This window comes from Rutilus rutilus (genome assembly GCF_951802725.1).
Source record: "Rutilus rutilus genome assembly, chromosome: 12".
NCBI lineage: Eukaryota > Metazoa > Chordata > Actinopteri > Cypriniformes > Leuciscidae > Rutilus > Rutilus rutilus.
Genome location: NC_140217.1, coordinates 21,360,035 through 21,380,918, shown reverse-complemented (window position 1 = coordinate 21,380,918; position 20,884 = coordinate 21,360,035). Strand labels below are relative to the sequence as shown.

The 20,884-nt window shown below is 36.8% G+C and overlaps 1 protein-coding gene across 2 annotated transcripts in view; it reads right to left on the bottom strand.

Moving 5' to 3' along the window:
- stx8 (syntaxin 8) overlaps positions 1 to 20,884 on the bottom strand; it is a 614,579-nt gene that overhangs the window by 29,613 nt on the left and 564,082 nt on the right. For both annotated transcript variants that reach the window (XM_084425369.1, XM_084425368.1), the window contains 2 exons: positions 17,231 to 17,358; positions 16,541 to 16,633 (listed from right to left, as the gene is read on the bottom strand). In XM_084425369.1, the coding sequence (XP_084281495.1) occupies positions 16,541 to 16,633; positions 17,231 to 17,358 (221 nt within the window). The remainder of the gene's footprint in view (positions 1 to 16,540; positions 16,634 to 17,230; positions 17,359 to 20,884) is intronic.

Genomic DNA, 20,884 nt, shown 5'->3' with positions numbered 1-20,884 from the left:
CACCCTCACACGAAATTTCAGATTGCGTGAATTCCTATTGAAATGACTGGATTTCACCTGAGAAAGAGCAACAGTAAATGTGACCGAACTTTTTAAGATTTCACACTGGACATCTGTAAAGTTCTTATTTGCATATTTAAGAGGTAAACAACTTTGACTGGACAAATACTTGTTTCAATAACAGCTTTTCCATCTGTGAAAATGTCGGCATGCAAGCAAAAAACAAATAATGCCGTCTCTTCTTTACTCAAGTCTGTGCTTGCCATCACTGTTTGACATTTTTGCACAGATGTTAAAACTAAACATTGCATGTGAAAATGTCTGTTATTGTACAAAGAACATGAATATTTAATGAGGTATGAACTGTTTATTTTATGATTGGTTGTCAGTTGCTAAACAATTTGCTGTAACATTCTCATAGCACTGAACTTCAGCGTTAGGACTGTTATCAGGTTCATAACCATGGGTTAAAAGTGATGCTAACCCTGTTACAAATGGTAATTTTTTTTGCTTAATGCAGAGCTAAATATGGGTGTAAAAGACGATTACCCATGGTTAAGGAGTATCATGTGAGTATCTGCAGTCAACAAACATGTCCCATTCAAACAAAAAACTCAAGTCATGTTTCACTGTGCCTATTATCAGTGTATTTCAGTTCACAGTCACGAAACCAAGCAATCTGACCCTGTATCTGCATAGGTTGTGGTATTAATCAAATGTATACAGAAAAATCAGTATACAGCGGCTGAAATTAAACAAAGAAAAGAGCACAAGAAGGGGGACAAAATTGTTCCAAGTATAAAGTTACCAAGTTTTACCCTAAAACTCTTCACAAAACAACTAAATTACAGCGTCACTTGTAGGATGACTACGTTCTCTTCTAGCTAATGAGACCTTACTGATAGATAATGTGTTTTTTGAACGCTCTGGACTACCATTAAAGTTTCATTACATTACATCTCATTTTTAATACGCTAAATTCCTCCGTGTTGTGAAAACACCATGTGCTCAATCTGTCGTCTCCTTCGATGCTCTGTAGAAAATTATCGAGTTCTACATCTCGCCATCATTCATAACACATGAGTGCACTGACATCAATTCGCGTCTGTAAATGCAACTTCCTTCCTTTTCAAAACAAAGACATTTGTTCAGACCCAAAGCATATTTTTCTCAAAACAAATCTGTCTTGTGTCTTGACATGCGAAAAAGTATCTAGAATGCAACGAGAGGTGTAAAGCGTTCACCGCTCATCTTGGTCACACAGTTTGCAGGGCTCTAGATCACTTTTTCCTGTCGTCTGGGAATTCCTGCCACCGATGTTTAATGTGGGGCCATGCAGCAAACGACTGTCACAAGCACACATTCATTCCAGATGTATCACACAATATCAAAGCCAAGATCCACTAAGCAGCACTGCGGCCTGGGCGGCGGGAATACCGATTAGATGCTTTATGGCGTCTATAAAAAAACAAAAGAAAGAAATCTGAAATCTGAAAACAGCACTCTCAGCTTCTTAAAAAGCTCTTTCAGCTTCCACTGCGATCTTGTGGCTTCGTTTTCGAAGGTAACTGTGAGGGTTCCTCTGCTCAAAGAAAATATTTGCTATGCTTGGTCCATGAAAGTGAGATCAGCTCTCGGCATGCTGTCCAAGATGGAGGTTTTATGGTGGGGGAACACAAGCATAATGTGTTGAGTGATAAAGAACTAAGAATTTGTGAAGTTGTGGAGCGGTAAGATTCACTTCGCTGACTGACCTGAGCTCCCAGTTTCTCTTCCGCCCCACCAGCATCCTACCTGAAATGGAATCTCACAAGTCAGGTTTTTTTTTTTTTTTTAGCTTTTTGATGTCAAAGACCCACAAATATTTTATGATCCCCTTGCAAGGGACCCTCTTTAGAAAATATAAAGGCAGCCATACTGTATATTTCCAAGTAGAAATACACATTTTATACTGTGTGTGAAAAAATACGCAATTATAAAAACTTGTTTTTACAAATGACCTGATTTTATAAATGACTTTATATCAGGTGTGTCTTTTTTCTAGCCACCATTTGAATACTTTAGATGTACAAGCCTGATGTACAAATTTTCTGCAGATCCCCTGGATCCCAACTGTGGATCTTAGGACCCAAGTTTGAAAACCCCTTTCATTTGGAACGTCACTTAGTAAATCAGTGTGCCATACAAATGCAAAGTGCACAGAAGACTTCACTCACAATACAAGTGATGTGACAAGAAGAATGGCTCAACTTAATACTACGTATTTTAAACTATATTTTATCAATACTTTCCAGTATTGAATGAATTATATGTATTATAGTCGCCATCTTGGATTAACTTTTAAATAATGTTGCCCTCACTGTGAAGAATAAATGCAATGCTAGCTTAGAATTTGGCCAAAAGAAGGAATTGTATGAGGCAGAACAATAAAGTTGCATATCTTTTGGAACAGCAATACCTTAAAATGCTGCCTAATGAGGCAACTTACTAGGTTTTGTTTTTCTGCCAAATGGCAAAAAAATTTACATAAGTCAAATGGCCAAAATCAAGTTCATCCACATAAGGAAACCTTTAACAAGTCATTTTGGTATTCAGCTTCACCGTATAACCACAACTGGCAGCATCCACGAGTCCTGACCCTCAGTATCTCATGAAATGACATGTCTTGTGGTTAGAAAGACATAACCATGACAAACATTTCCAGATCCACGAGTCTAATAAAAACGACACTGCGTAATCAGCACTGACGATCATAATACATCCATTTCATGTGAATTCAGGTTGCGGCCAGTTCGTGCTTCCAGGATGGCTGAGTCATCATTATCTTATTCTGTTTTCCTCATATCTCTGTCAGGATGACAAAATGACAAACCACAACTCATGTTCATCTTAACTACATGCGATTAAACTTGTAGGTCGTTTCCTCGACAAAAACGTCGTTGCTGCATTGTTTCACGTGGGATAGCTGTGGAAAAAAAGATCTTGATGAATGAATCAAACTATGGAGAATAAAAAGAGCTGTGATTGATGATGCTAACTTTAAAAAAAGTTGTCAAAGGTCCCAAACATGCTCTATTCATGGGTCTCTGCTGGGAGGCCTAATCTTATTGTAAGCCACTCTGTACAGGCCAACACTGAGGCCAAGCAGAGGAGTGAGAAAGGCAGAATGAAGAGAGAATGAGATGAGACATGATGGATAGAGGCTTGCCCCAGAGATGCAGATGGAGAAACCTTCCCACTGTCTTGTCTCGGTTTCTTTATCACTCCATCAAGTCAGAATGGTAACAGAAGCCAGCAAAGGACAACGTCTTTTAACTTTTTACAGTTCCTCGGCTCTGAAACTAACAGTCTGATACGCTGCCCTTTGTGCAGATGTTAAATATGTCAGAGCTGGAAAAAGTGATATGTCTTTAATAGGCATAGGGAAAAATAGGGTGGGGGTAGTAAAACAGAACATGGAGATGATTTGAAGCTTTTAAACATTTAAATATAAAAATCAAGAATTCAAAAGCCTGAAATGAATAAGATACAGCTGCAAAATCATGCAGTTCCTGTCTGTTTTACTGTTACCAAGTTATAAAGCACAAGTTATTGCATCCTGCCTTTATATAAACTTTACAGTCTTTCAAAAACCGGAGACCGTATCTGTGAAGTGTTAAGGATATCAAACTACTAAAGGTCTCCTGATGCCAGGAATGTGGCTGAGGCCATTTCCCATGTGCACAAGCATCACAGCTGTGTGAGATGTTGCATCCATTCAAATGAAACACCCATAGATATATGGATAAATTCCAATTTTGATACATATTTGTCTTGTCTTGCTTGTATTTGTTTGGCTTTAAAGTCTCAAAGTCAAGAGAAGAGCAAGAGTATACTGTAATTATACTGTAGCTGGTTTCCAAGTATAAAACAAATTATTTACTTTTACGCAACCAAATGATTTTGTTTATTATTTTGTTATTATTATAAAAAAAGTTACTTAAAAAAATAAAATAATCTGGATGAGAATTAGTACTGGTCAAATTATAATTGTGACTATTTTAACATTTAAAATCATTGACAAAAAAAAGAAGAGACTACATGTAGTGCAAAACATAAGAAGAAGAAGTATTCTTCGGAAATTCCTTTTTTGTGTTCCATGGGAGGAAAAACCCTCATATGCGTTTACGACATAATGAGTAAACGATGACAGGATTTTCCTTTTTGGGTGAACTACTTTAAAATCAACAGCAAGTGCACTTGAGCAAAGCAGTAATTTTCATTGCTTCCCAAATGCTGAAACAATGATAATCATTTCATATTTATATACAACAACGACATATTAAACAAACCAATGGGAGGTTTAAGACTCACTCTGCTCTTGGACCTCCAGCTCAGTTTTTATCTATATGACTGTTTTATGACTTTTGGCATCCTCTCTATCCGCAATAGATCTGCCATGTACAGATCCTGTCTGCTTCTCACCACAGAGAGAGTCTATTCGCTCAAGGGAATGTGACATATCTATCAGCACAAAGACACATACACATACTGTATAATACCCTTCATAACCTCAGCCTGTATATAACGTAGCATTCAGTTTCTTAACACAAAGAATGTTTATGATGGTTCCATCCTGAAGGACTCATCGTAGTCTTTAGAGTGGATCACCGCAACATATCGGTTTTGGAGAATTTCCAAACTTGCCTCAAAAGAAGTGTTGTTTCTTTCCTAGTCACCTTAGTAAGAATAATGGCAAAATGGCAAAAGAGGCAAAGAGTGTGAGGACTTTTTGAGAAATATTCTGCAGATGACTACCCTGGTAATCCAGAGTTCTCGCAAGAGCACAAGTTGAATTTGCTCAGCGAGTTACTCTGGTGTCGAGTAATGATGCTCATTAAATATGCCCCTCTATCTGAGCTGCACCAATCACATCGGGTTATCTGATATAGGCGGGCCAGAGGCGAGATGACGACAGCGCTGCAACGTCGAAGTCATTAGTAAATATTGCAAGATGGCTATGGATGAACACCATTAGTTTGAAACGGCTTTGGCCGCTACAATGAAAGATTTAGACTTTTTCTCTAAAAGAGGAACAGAAGACGGTGCTCGAATCGTTCCTTTGCAAGAAGGGCGTTTTTGCTGTTTTGCCGACCGGATACGGTAAGAGTCTAATCTACCAGTTAGCTCCGCTGGTAGCTAAGCGATAACTTGTTGTGATTGGTCATAGTGTTATCCAATTGCGTGCAGTGAGATTTTCAAATGCATGCTTGGTGCCGCCCCTCGAGCTGGCTGATTTTCATTAGTCGACGCCAGACCATTAATCTTTTGGATTTAGGTCTGGATTTCCAGGCTAGCAGATGACTGCATTTTCTTCAGACTGGTTTCATTTATAAAATGTTAGGAGAGTAACAAACCAAACAGAGTGACTAATTCTTTATAGAAGGACATGCTACAAAGACCCCTGTAAGAAAGGAATCTACATATAGAGATAGTGTTGATTAAACAACACTAAAAGGAGTGTAGAATATAAATTAACTTAGCTGTTTCACTGTCCAGGTTAAAAACCACCATCCCAGGCAAAAATGTAGAACAAACTCATCTCCCAAAGGCCAATGAATGTTTAAATAGCAAATAACAGAAACGTTTGGCGTGCCACCATGACCCTTGTATTGCCAGTAACATGAGGCACCTTGTTCTGATCCAGCTAACTTCAACTTCATTTGCCCTCTAAGAAAAGTTATTTTGCAGTGCACAGTCATCACAAATAACCACACTAATTCACCCGCCAACGACACACGCTGATGTCATAGTTCCAGGCCAAATATCTGAGAAACATCCACACCAATAAACTCAAATGATGTTGACTTTCAACACAAAAAAGTAACACTCTGTTGATGTAGAACTTTTTTTGTAATACACAGAGGAATAATTGCTGCCATGTTATATTTGGAAGTCAAATTAAATCTGTTTTCTGGGTTTGTTGCAGACTAGCGTAGTAGTGTAGCACACATATAAGGTTCATTGCATAAAGCATTTTTGGTGATTTCTTGTGAACTGAAGTGCTGACTGGCCCATCCGCAACTAAGCAGACTGGGTCCAAAAGTCTGAGACTACTAAATGCTTATATTAATATTTTTTCTCAAATTATACCAAAAATAATCAGAAAACATCAGATTTTTTATTTATTTTTTTGTATTTGATATTGTATGACCATCCTTTGCTTTACTAAGCAGCATGAACTCATGAGCATGAAGGTAAAAGACCGTAAAAGTTTCCTTACTGTAAATGGTGAATAAATATAATAGATTTAACATTTAATTACAGTTTTAGAGTAAAATACACAGTTTTTTGTGTAAAGAACAAGTCATTGTATACTTTACAGTGAAAAACTTGAGTGACACTTAACATTAGATGTATTTTCTTGAAATAACTGTTTCTTCTTAGATTTTTTCCCCTAATCAGTTATATACATTAGGGTTGTTAAATGTCTAATGTTGTTAAATACATTGCAATTTTTAATGTTGTGTATTACCATGATGGTGTTTAGTATTTGTGGGAATGACACTGTGCACCTTCTATTTACTAGTATACCTTCTCAACTTCTGGAAAAATAATCGATGATCTTTGATTCATCGTGATTTTCTCATCACCACCTGTTTTTGGTGGTTGTCGGTGTATTACAGATTATATTAACATTATATCAGAAAATAAGTTTTTTACTGTAAATTTTATTTAAATCTGTAAAATCTATACTGTTGCTACAGTTTTTTTACCGTACAATTCACAGATAAAAAAAATAAATAATAATTTGTGTACAACACAGGAGGAAGCAAGGCAAGGCAAGTTTATTTATATAGCACATTTCATACACAACGGCAATTCAAAGTGCTTTACATAGAGGGATGCTGCACACAAACAGCAACATTTAATAATCTCACGTAAACAGGCATGCTTCTCTCCTGAAAGCACACCAGAGGGCTATGCAGAACTGAAAATATTTATACCACTGGAGTCTTATGCTGTATTAAGCTTTGGAGCTTTGATATACTTTCAATAGACAGACAGACCTTTCTTAGATTGTATTTATTCAAAAAAATATCTTTGTTTGTGCTCTGAAGATGAATAAAAAAAAGTTGTATGGGCTTGGAACTACATGAGGGTGAGTAAATAATGACAGAATTGTTATTGTTGTGTGAGCTAAAACTTTTAAGCAGAGAAATAATCATTTAAATGAACAGGGCATGCAAACTCCCTTTTTACTTTCCGGCTCTGGTTAAATGGTCAGCACGAGGATATCAGGATGTCTTAGCAGGCCAGTTTTGCCAGTATGTTGACAGTACTCAAGAGTCAGCAGGAAGCTTCAGAGTCATGTTAACTACTGACCACTCTTCATAGCCATGGCCTTAAAAGGAGATCAGTGGTGCCTCTCACTTCCTACATTAAATGTTTAATCTATTTACAGTAAAACACTATTACAGAACTGGAGTGTCATTCAGAGAAAAAAAACATGCGAGAGGACAAAAAGGTCATACGGCAACAGGAAGAAGGTTTTTTTTTCCTTGTCCTTTTTTGTAAAAGCGATCCATTTTCTGCTGTCTCTTTTAGGGCATTAAACTATCTTATTACTTTTTAAATTGTCGATTATGTCATATAATACAAGAGTGTAATGGAGCGGCTAAAACACTGTCGGAACAGTGATGCTTTGTTCTGGACGTTTAGTAATGATCAGATGATCTCTCTCAAATAATGCACACCAAAAAAAACATATCATCTTTCTATAGAAAACATTATTTATATGTTATGTTGGATGTGTTGATTTTATATAGGTGCTAACTCACATAGGTAAAATACTGCAGTGAATAAGCTTCATAATTCGTTATCTGAGGAAACTGGAGAAATAAGCACAAGAAAACCAATCCAATTCAATTCTCTGATGAAGACTTTGGGTTGTTCCTCTACTGCTAGACAGCACCATCGGTGATCAGCTGAGCTTTTCAACTAATCTGGAGCTTTCAAGTGGCAGACACTGACCTCTTCACTGCCATCACCTGACTTGTCACTGTGGTATCTGAGGTCTTGACTGCAATTCACATGCAGACAGCATGTTTAAGCGTGTGTGAAATTAAGAGCCAAAATACATTAGTAGTGTGTATTTAAAGCAACAATATGTACGATTTTTGTAATAAAATATCCAAAAATCACTTGCACAGTGTGATATATTTCCTGCAGTTGTGTACTTACAATATCCCAAAAGTTCCCAAAGATTTTTAATTTCAGAGAAATTCAAATTTTAAATAATGGCTCGTCCCTGTCGCCCTGTCCCACTTGTCGCCTATCAATAAAGTAATATCCGCATTATGCCTGGTTTCCGCTCGTACTGCCATAGTAACCATGGCGACAGATGTGGACAACTGCGTTACGTCTAGCTCAAGCTGTTGTTGTTTCGTTCAAACATTATGGACCATGGCAAGTAGACTTTGGGACAAAAGGAGAACTAAAACGAGCTGTATGTGACAAACTTCGACTTGACAGAGACACGCAAATGTAGAGGTGAGCAAATGTACATAAAACTAATCAATGTTATATAGCTCAACATGATGAAATGTTAGAATATGATCAGTATGTTATTCTAATGTTGATCTAGCTTACTGCTAGTCTCATACAGATAAACTAACACATAGAATAACATTATAACTTTCAACACACTCAAATGCTGTTTAGTGTGATAGTGTAGACCAAGTGAAACAGCGCTGCGTTACCTCACAAGTTTTATTCGTCTAATAAACTGACCTGTGTGAGTATTATTCAGCACTTAAGTTAGTTCGGTAGAATGAAATGTCCTTATTCCTTTACATCCGCGGGACTCGCGTGTGGCGCTGATATCTGTCTGTCATTAGCAATCGCGACCTGCTTCATACCACAGGCATGTTAAAAATATCAATGTATTCACTCATCCATAAACATTATTAGATCCTTTGGCATGATGGCAAGTTCCATAATTCCGCTTATGCATCATCAACATACGCCTTTGTTATTGTAAGAGGTAAGCGAGCCCTAGTGGCGAAAAAAATTACATATTGTAGCTTTAAAGAGGAAGACAAAAAGAAGATGCGTAAAGCCACACATGCAGTGGCTGCAGGTTTGTTTTCGTCGCTAGAGGGCATTTGTACATGTACATTTCTTTACAATAAATATCTTTATAAAACATTTATTCACTACATCTGATGATTTATATGTCTTTCTTTGCTTTCATTCAAGTAACATGTTTTAAAAATGTTTAATAGTTCATTTTACAGACTGTTCAATTATTTAAACACCAAGATCCCAACAACTGCAGATGTTATTTTACCACACATGATTTTTCTTAAAATATGAGTCATGTCAATACAATACAATGTCTAACAGCGAGGACAAATTTTGTCCACTCAATAGTAGCTGCTCATGTCTTCTACAGTCTTCTATCGTATTGTTTGTTGCACCCAAAAAATAAACTTTTCTGAACTCTATTAAATCGTTTGGCATGCCCACATTTGGTATTTTCAGCATTTTCAAACTATTTTTAATATTCCACCAACCGCAGCGAGGATTTCAGATGATGCCAACTCTGAATCAACATGCACCAGCACCACTGCCAAATTTTCTATATAATTATTGTAATCATTATGGTCACAACAATAACTGCTTTAATGAGCTCATTGTTTCTGCCTAAAATGAATACATGATGATAGCTAACTGCATTATCTTAGAACTGTACATTTCTGACATATGGACATTTTTGACAGTCTTCTTTGATAACAGATTAAAAACAATATGTATGTGAAAAGCGCTATACAAAAAAATGTGAATTGAATTGAATATACAAATATTATGATCCCCTTGCAAGGGCCCCCCATCCTGAACTACAAAACCATCTATACATTTTCATCTATAAATTCCCATTTATACTGTGAAAACAACATGTGGTTTTCCGCTTTACAGTTTCACAATAATTAGTTCTAGTGTTGAGAAGAATATTCCCTTGAAGGGATAGTTCACCCAAAAATTTGTATTTTGTCATCATTTACTCACCCTCGAGTTGTTTCAAACCTGTATGAATTTCTTTCTTCTGCTGAACACAAAAGAAGATTTTTTGAAGAATGTCAGTAACTGAACAGTTGATGGACCCCATTAACTTCCATAGTATTTTTTCCCCTCATACTATAGAAGTCAATGGAGCCCATCAACTGTTTGGTTACCCATATTCTTCAAAATGTCGTCTTTTGGGTTCAGTAAAAGAAAGAAACTCATACAGGTTTGGAACAACGTGTGGGTGAGTAAATGATGGCAGAATTTTCATTTTTGGGTGAACTATCCCTTTAAGATCAAGGCAACAATGGCAAATGCAAACTATTCTTGAAAGTATGTAATGTCACAAGAAGGGAAAGAAATATTAGTTAATATATTTTAATATATATAATACAACGCTAAATTTTAATTGTTGGTCTACACACACATGCGTCTGACAGGTATTTTTGTTTGTTGCGTCTCACACCATGAGCACTGTGGTTTTAAGGCGCTGTATCAAGTTTAAAAGTATAATTGGAACACCAACTCTGAATAACCCCAGAGTTAGTTTTCTGGCATTTCAAAACTGAAACAGATCAGATCAGTCCTGCGGTCTGATGTAGACTATGAAACCACCTGTAGAACCTTGGAATGAAATTGTCTGGAGGAATAAATGTCCTCACAAGGTTATACAAATACTAGAAGGGTCATTTGTTTGCCAAGGAATACTGGGATATTTGCTGTAACCAAATGGAAAAACCATGGCAGAATCCAAACATTACTAAGTTTAGGCCATCAACCAGATCGAATAATCAAGGCCAAAAGGTCAATTGCCAGAGAAATGATCAGAGGCCAGCTACAACGTGTAGTTCCTTGGATGAAATTGGGGAAACTACGTAGACGTCAACAATTCCTTCAACACTTCAATGATTCGGCCTCTCTTCATGAGAATGGCTATAAGAACGCCAATTTCGAAAAAGACCGACATTACATCACGGCTAAAGTTTGCTAGAAGCCATGTGACAAAACTTTTAAGCCACTCCAAACCTTCTGGAAGAATTTTGTGGTCTGATTAGTCCAAGGTCGATTCACCTAAAGCAAAAAGGAATGTTTGGCGCAAACCAACCCAACATCAAAAATGGTAGTGGCAGCATCATGCTCTGGGGTGGCTTTTCAGCAGGACAAACTGGAAACCTTGTTGGTATCAAGACCACTTGGAGAGAAGCTGTTTGAGTCAGTCATAGATCTGCATTTAGGTTGAAGATACATTTTCCAGAGCAGCAATAATCAACAGCACACAGCTAAACTATAAAGGGATGGCTTGGAAAAAAGAAGTTAGTAGTTCTGGAATGACCCAGTCAGAGCCCAGACTTCAATCCAAACTATGGCATAACCTGGAAAGTGCATTGTGCAAATGCTAATTTGGTATAGTTTAAAATTCCAATACACAAAGCTCATAGAAATACTGAAAACTGACAGTGTTCTTGAACACAGTACAACCATGAAGTCTTGACTTTAATCATTGCCGAGACTTTATTCATTTTTACTATTTTTAATTAGAATTGTTTTAAAACTGAACTACTTATAATGCAAAGTTTTCTGTGATTAATCATCACCGAATGAAGATTCATTAACCCCTTCCTCATCACCCCCAATTTTGGAAAGTGCTGCATACATGACATACCCAAATTAAAAAGGTTGCTGCTCATAAGTCATTCTGAATAGACACATAACCAACATATATTTAGAAAGCCAACCCTTGAGAGTTTACAGTTCAAGACTCAAAATTAACCAGACTGTTATTAACATTGAGATATACAAGCTCAAACATAAAAACAAAAACAAAAAATATTAAGAATCCGGGATCACCAGTGATCCCTGACGGGTGTGTGTAATCCCCCAAAGTTTTTTTTTTTTTTTTTAAATACACAAATATTTAAATATTTACTTTTAAGTGTAAGACTGGAGAGACTGGAAGAACTGGAAGAGAGGGCTACTCACTGAGAAAACAAAGGAAATTAACATTTGACCTCTCTTTTGAGAAACTAGCATCCCTGTGCAAGACGAAATCACACTAAGGGCAATCAACTCAGTATTGTATTAATTTACATTTCTTTCCTTTCCCCATTTTGTCTCTCTCTCATGCCAAAAATCTATATGGTTTAATGTGAACAATTATCATACAACACTATACATGTTTGGTATCATTTGAAATGTCTCAGTGTGACTGGTACAAAGGTCTCATTCCAAAGAAGTAAATCAAAAGGTAATCAAGGTTTTAAGAGTTTAAGAGATATCTTGCTTACAGAGGAGGGTGGGTCTTCCAGGCAAACTGGCATCCGCCCTCAAAAGGTGTAAACTCCGAATCCAAATTCCCATTGTTGTTTCCATGTGAAAGAAGTTTCTGCCTTGGTCTGAGTACTTAAAGAAATGCCACAAGAGGCTCGGGGCGATTTGTAGTCAGCCCGTAATGCTGGATGTCTTTAGACATTCAGCATTATGTATTTTTCTAATATCAGGTTTGCATCTTTTCACTTTATTCCAGAGCATTTGATGTTTTGTATTTATTATATGTGACCCTGGACCACAAAACCAGTCTTATGTGTAATTTTTCTGAAATTGAGATTTATACATCATATGAAAGCTGAATAAATAAGCTTTCCATTGATGTATGGTTTGTTAGGATAGGACAATATTTGGCCGAGATACAACTATTTTAAAATCTGGATTCTGAGGGTGCAGAAAAATCGAAATATTGAGAAAATCGCCTTTAAAGTTGTCCATTTCTATTGGCGATAGTGCTGCATCCATTCACAAAAATAAATGTTTTATATATTTAAGGTGGGAAATTTACAAAATATCTTCATGGAACATGATCTTTAGTTAATATCCTAATGATTTTTGGCATAAAAGAAAAATCTATAATTTTGACCCATACAATGTTTTGTTGGCTATTGCCACAAATATACCCGTGCAACATAAGACTGGTTTTGTGATCCAGGGTCACATATGTGATCTGATTATGTAATTGGCATGATACATTTACCTGACATAATACATTGTTACATTTGAATTTATTCTGAAATTATTTATTTTAGTAGATTACACTGTATCCATTGTTTCCGCAAAACTGCGTCAGATTAGTGATGGACTAGAGTCCAGTTTAGAGTGGAGCATAAGGCACACCAACTGCAATTTTAGAGTTCCGGCTAATATTTGGCACTAATTCAAGTGTACCTGGTTTTGTAAAGACAAAAAAAGGGAATTTCCATTTAGGACAGCAAAATGTTGCTCGACCAACCTAAATAGGGTGAGTCTTACCTCTGTTTAGTGTAATGTTACTCTAGTTAAGTGTACGTGGGAAACCATGACATGACCAAACCAAAGCTACTATCAGAGAAGTAATATTGGTCGGCTTATATCTGTAGTAGTGGCCATGACCTCTGACTGAAGTAAACGTTACGTTGGCACCCGAATGAACGAGGATAATAAGAGTAAAGAGTTAAATAGAATAATCAAATGTGTTGCTAAACTATTATATAAATGACCAATAACCAATTGGCATTCTAACCTAAATTGAAGGTTGTGATAAAAATGGGGTCAGATAAAAGTTTAATTAATAGCCACAATGAAAAGATAGTAACACGCAGTGAACCTTCACCCGCTTATCGGAAACTGTCGCTGGACCGATTGGGCAGGCCTTACATAAGGAAGTACAATATCACCAAAAAAAACAATACTAATTTATATGGAAAAACTCCATATAAAAGTTTCGGTACCTATTGACTTGTATAGTATTGATTGTGTGGTCAAAAAACATAAAAGTCAATGGGAACCTAAACTGTTTGGTTACCAACATTCTTCAAAATATATTTTTGTGTTCCACAGAGAAGAAAAAAAATTGTATTACAGACATGAAGTATTACATACTTATGAATTTTAGACTATCCCTTTAAATGTGTTAATCAAATGAATTAATCAGAAAATCAATCATGAATGTGTTGCATTTAGTGTTACTGAAGGGCAAAAACTATGTTTGAAAAAAAGTATCAGCATGAATGCTTTCTGAAGACACTGTACATGTGCTGTATAAACTCTTTTTATATAAAGTGCATCAGGAGCACAAAGTTACAGCATTTTGGAAGGAACCCACTCTGCAGTCTCTTTCTAGAGGACTCCGCTCAAGACCTTCTGTGACAGCTCTTCACGGCTGGTTTCCAGAGGAAAGCAGGACTTTAATACGCACATGGGAGAGGTGCTATACTGCTTGAAAAAGACTCTTGCAGATGAAATCTGCAGGAGAGGTTTGTTGGACTGTACATTAGAACAGCACCGTAACTCTATCAGCTCTCAAATCCGAGACCATGCTATCTCAGTCACTGCTCTTAAAACTCTTTTTCTATGAAACACTGATGCTGCACGCTTTAGCAAAAGAGGAGAGAAAATGGGAGTCCCGTTCAAATAATTCATTCTCACTCCTATGTTTAGTTGGGGAAAGCGAGAAGCAGACTAAATCAATCACACTGAGCCCCGAATAACAGTGAGAAGCAGCCAAGCGCCTCCAATTCCCAGCATTAGTCTCCATCAGAGACTAGGCTGTGTTTAGGCTATGTAAAATAACTAATCTCTGGATGGACTTATAAAAGTTTCATTATCTTTTTCAATCACTCTTTCAATTAATTCATGTGCTCATCTCTATTCAACAAAAATACCAATTGTGACCTTTAGACTCTTTGGACTCTGGCTTATGTTTCCAAGGAGCCAGTTGTTGAAGCAGACAGGAAAGACTAGAAACACTGGAAGTGGTCCATAGCAATTACGCTGCCCCCTGAAAAAGTACTGTGGGCAACCTTCACTGTGCCAACAAAAGCAATAGGGAGGAGGTGAACTTGCATCAGGATTTCTTTTTTTAGACACAAGATGCATGGTCACAGAATTGACTTCAACTGAGATGTTTATCCATTAGATTTTGCATGTAAGATTGTGTATCAGTTGGTTCACATACCTGCCACTCAAGTTTGTGATGGCTGCTCTTCGAAATTGTTACAATAATTGCTCAACTGTTGCAATAAGATAAGATAACATGAAATCTTATCTGATATCTGAGTAAGACCTAAAAAGGCATTCGCACATGATGCTTCATCTCTCGCTACAAAGCAGTTAAGACAGAATGCAACATTTAGGAATATTAAATCTCCAGTCCAAAATTTACAAAATGTAGATAAGCGATTACATAATGAATCCATTTTCAAACTGTGTTTTTGTCTTCTCCTGATTCACTATGGTACACCTATAATAAGTGTTTATATTATGACTATTTTAGACTGGCACGGGTCGTACCACTGCGGAGTAGTCCAGCGCCTGCGTAACTCATCATAGACATAAACAGAGAGAAGTAACTCCGGCAACAATGTTCTTCCACATAAAGTTATGTTTATTACGCTAGAGCACCAAGTAACATCACTAAGTGCTTTAAATGAACAACTGCAGCTTTGGTTTATCTGTTGTTGTTTTTTTTAATTGCTGTAACCCTGACAATTCATACTAAAGTAGCACTCTTTATTGAATGTCAGTGTGGCTGATCATTTTGAGAAAATATTGTATTTCAGCCAAATGATCCGAATGATGGTTTTCCCCACTCTAGCCTGTCTCACTTTACCAGCTAGGCCAGACAGATTGAAGAACAGTGTGGGAAAAGTTAAAAGCAGCTGCAACCTTCAGATGAGGTCACAGACTACTGATCTGAGCTCAGTCTCCTCCATGTGACTTCGACTACATCATGCACTGTGCAGTTTCTCCAAAGTGATGTCTCTGTGCAAAGGACACAGGTCTTATATTTAGTTGCCCAGCAAAAACGCGATAGACAGACCAGGTGAGAGTGGGTTTCCAAGTACCCTGTTCCACATTCTCCACTTTAACCCAGTCTCAAAAAATGGCTCATTTTAGAGCCAATGACTTTACATGTAGTGTAGCAAAAGAGCGGCTTGACAAAGTAAAACCAACCTGACCGCAAACATCTGAATGTTCAGCCAGAGCTGTGTTGTATTACAAATTTATTAAAATGTTTAATTTAGGTTTACATTGAATTTAGCATGTTAAGGTTAGGTATAAATGATTATTATCAGAGTTTTCTAGCAAAAGACTCCAGTCAGTCCTTTTTTACTGAAACTCTTAATGGCTCTTGGAGCTTGTGTTTTATCAAGAGAGTCCTGCCAGTCCTGTACTCGGGTCTCAGCATTTGAATAGATATGCTGAGTGGATTAGGATGGGCAGCACTCTCAGTCTAAAACAGGTTCCTAAACCTGTCTCATCACAAAGTTTTGGTATCTGCCCCTAAATGTATATAAACTGTATGAGAACATCCACTTAGTCAGACTTTGGAAGAACTGCAGCCACGTCAACGCGAAGTCCTCATTAAAGAATAACTTCTTCAACGTGATCCCAAAAGTCTCCTGGTCTTCGATTCTGAGTTTCCAACAGCTGTCACACATAGGCTACTGCGCTTTTCACTTACCGTTCTGTTCTTGTAGCTCATTGCCGATGTCCTGACCCATCTGTTTTTGCCTACTTATGACTGCAGCCAGAGCATCCAGGCCAGCATCCTGAGCTAAAGACACATGAGAGAATATGGACTTATTCAGACAGAACTGTACAAAAGAAAGACAAAAATACACATATTTATTAAAAAAAAAATGACGGTTTAACACTCTAATATTTTATGTCTCTGTGGTTTAATTTATCAAGTAACTTATACGTTGAAGGAAAAGAAAATTCTTATCTCATTTGGGTTGGAAAAACAATAGAAAGGTACATAAATTCCATAAGCAGCAGGGTGTTGGCATCTGTGGCATTTAAAGGATATATAGTGTGATCTGATGTCATTTTTGACAGAGGTCGCTGCCACAGTGAGCCACAAGGTACTTTAGCTGTAACCTTGAAGCTAAAAGTATAACTTGGGTAGACAAAACGGCTCCTGCTTTTTCTCAAAAGTCCTACCAGTTGCTATTCTCAAATGCGTAGCAGATCTCAAAATGGGGCATAAATTCAAAAAATGCTTCTCAAAATGTCTCATCTCATCAGAAGATAGATGATTATCTGGACAGCAGAGAGAGGTGGCCAGATAATTGTCAGCTAGAAGCAATGTCAAGCACCACATCAGTTGTAAGACTGAAAGACTTGAAAAGTGATCTCATATGCAACGTACCTTCGATAATCTGCTGTTGCTGGTGTTTGATTTCTCCAAAGCCGAGTCCTCTGGTCTCCTCAGGCTCATTAATCAGCCACGGGTTCACCGCCGGTCCCGACCCATTTCCTCCTGTCATCAGACTTGACCTGCAGAAGATGGCAAAAAAAAAAAAATTTGGTTGTCATAGTAACTGTTTTGATTTTCCTTGTTATTAAACCCCTTCACCTGTGTGCCATCTAGTTTCCTATGCTTGCTCTGTGTATTTAAGCCCTTAGTTTGAGTTAGATCCCCTTCTGCTATTGTTTGGTAAAAGTGGTTGGTTTTTGCTCCCTGTGACATTCTCCTGTGAATTACTGTGTTTGGATTTTTTTCATTAAAGACTATTCTTTGAGTTCTTCTTCTACTTGAGCTTTGTACATCCTAATGCAGCTTTGTGACAATAGCCACTGGTTGAAAGCATAAAAACTTCTAGCTCAATATACACTTCTATGAAAAAGTTTGGGGTCAGTGAGATTTCTTTTATTGTTTTTGAAACCAGTCTTCAGTCACCTTCAGAAATTATTTTATAAACATTTCTTATTAAGCAGCACAACTGTTTTCAACAATGATAATATATATTTTTTTTATTATCTATGGAGAAATGTATGGATTTTTTTCAGGAAACCAACAAACATAGTGCACTATATTACTTTGCATAGGAATAATATTGCCTAACAACAGCTCTTAGGGCCTGTTTACACTGGGTCACTTCATGCATTCTCTCTGATCAGATAGCTATTGGATTATGAAAAGACCAGGGGCCGTATGTATAAAGTAAAAAATATGTATAAAATTTATGTATAAAATAAAAAATTTAGTCTTAAGTGTGTCAAAATTCTAAGAATTAAGTCATTTTACTCTTATTCCTAGACTTAAGAATGAGTGTGATTCATAAATGTTCCTAAGTTTCAAGACTAGGTCTCAGCTCCTAAATTATTTAGGAGTGCTGGAGAGGTATCCTAACCTAGTTAGGAGTAACAAGATGGCAGCAGAGAGGAGGAGGCAGCGCACTTTCCAACGGAAATATAATGTATTGAGTTAAATGATGACAGGGAGTTGATAAAGGCTTGATTGTCAAGGTATTCTTTTTGTAACTGACCTAGTAAGACATTTTCTTGTCTTCTCCCACTCTACATATCAATGGTCTAACTGCAGAAAGTAAAGTAAAAATTACATTTTTGGCAAATGAAAAAATGCAGCAGTGCACTGGTGATGATTTGGGCTCATCAGTCCACAGTAAGCAGGGTCTTAAATAGCACTATTGTGGCACCAAACATAAAGTAGTGGGCAAAAGTGATTGGGCAAGGGAGTTTATTTTATTTTATTTTATTTTATTTTATACGACGGAAGAACAAAACACTAAACTTACTGAAGGTACTGAAGGTCTGACAAAATTATTTGGCAAAAAAGTAAAACTACAGCTATAGGTTTTAGAAAAAAAAAAAGCTCACGGGAAAAAAACATTGTAATCAGTTATTAATATTTCATTGGTCCTCTCTTGTTTTTGCTCGTGTTCATAATTTCTTTGTATGACAGCCTGGCCAAAAATTATGTTGCACAATTTGGCATGATTCATTGACATTTGACTCCAAGCACAACTACGCAATATGCTTACAACATCTTTAAGACACTTCATATTGGTTTTATTTTTATTTTTTATGTTAATTTTCCTATGCCGGACAATGTCGGGCTTCCCTGGAGTTGTTGGAGTTGTTGATGGAACAACGCTCAAACTGCCGCACGCAAATGAAACAAAGTAAGTCGCAGACGCTCAACATGCAATAATCTTCATTAAAAGCAGTGAGACTAAATGATCTTACCAGTGCTCATGCTGTTCTCTCTCCTATTGCGATCTTTGATCTTGAAATTAGCTGCTGATAAATAAAATGCAGCTCTGTTGCATCCGTTGATGTGAACCTCATTAAATTTGCATATATGTAGCGCAGGGAATTGAGGATCGGATTTTATATTCGTTTTGCGGAGACACATTTATGTGTCCAAGTGTAAATGGAACTGTTTTAACAAACCAGATAGCTACCTGATCAGTAAAAACGCATGAAGTGACCAGGTGTAAACAGGCCCTTATATGTGGTCAAAATTAATGCAACACACAGTCTCTTTTAGATTATTGTTTCAATAAAACAAAAATTTATGTATGCATTTATGCATACAGCAGTCATCACTGTAATACACAAAGTCAACTTTCTCATTACATACACACACAGTAACTAGATTACGTACACAGTGTAATATTATAGTTATTCCACATGCACTGTCAATCAACAGCTATGTGCACACATCAAATGGACACACATCATCTACTTTACAAATGTAAATAAACTTTGAGGCATGTCCGTGAGTTGTTCAAGAGCCACAGGCTCTTTCTACCAAACTCACATCTGTAGCACTCATGTGCCTTCAGAATAAATAACCTTTCTATTTTTTACCTCTAAAATAGCAAACAACATCCCCTACTTTGGACCTTGTAAGATCAGAGAACCTCTGTTTATTTGTTCATATGGGTTCCACTTTGTTGGGCCCGAAGAGTGAGTTTTCATGCCCTACGTTACAAGGACACAAAGCATATGAACCGCCTCTGGCTTTTATACAAGCTTTCAAAGCGGCGTGCCAAACCTAGAAGTGGCCTGTTATCCTGTGGAGACACTGCGTTGTGCTTTTGCACTTTTCTTTGATTAATGTATGAAACCTGTTCCCCCCGAGGCTCCTGGACAGCTCGCAGAGAGAGAAGTGAAGTTTAAAGGCTCTTCTGGAAAAGCTATCAGCGCTCAGCATCGCGCAGAGTTATGAGCCGGTCACTAGTTTGCACGGGTGTTCTGCATACTGAAGGTTCAGAGACTTTTTCGATAGTATCAAGCAAATCCATCCATGTCATTGATTACAAATCAATTTGATGTATGGATAGTACTATCAGAACTCAGAACTATCCTGATATCATAATGAAGAACAAAGCTTCATTAAAAGAATGAAATTCTTAAAGAAAGAAAACTATATTAAGTAGTTTGGGATAATATTTTATTATTCACTGCTTGCTTAATAATTGAAATGACAATTGAAATGTGTCAAGGTCAATATGTCTTTTAAAATATCAAATAATTTGACATTTTTATGTAACAAAGAAAGGTTAGTTTAGATTGCAAATTATCATATGGTGCAACTCCACAAAAAATAAAAATAGTCAAAATAAATTAATAGTCAATAATATTTGTATAAAAAACATTTTAACTTGAAAATGTATATGTTAAAACTTTTTGAAAATAATGATTAAGATGTAGGTACAGTATAAGACAAACATTTATGGTTACATCACATTATAGTTTTATTATAGTCATTAAATTGTAATGGTAGTTGAAAATGCTAAAAAACGTTTGCCAAAACTATAAATCCAACATGAACACAAAGAGTACAGGCACATGCATTTCAAATGAATTTTTTTTTATGATTTTTTCCTCTTCTTTATCGTGGACACTCTTATACAGTATGTCATTGACCCACATATAACGTATATTTTTATATTTTTTTATGTTTCCTTTCAGGAATAGGCAGTTGCTTAAGCAGGTTAAGGTGAAACTGCATGTCAAAAAAAGGTATTTGAGTAAAACCCAAATGACTTCC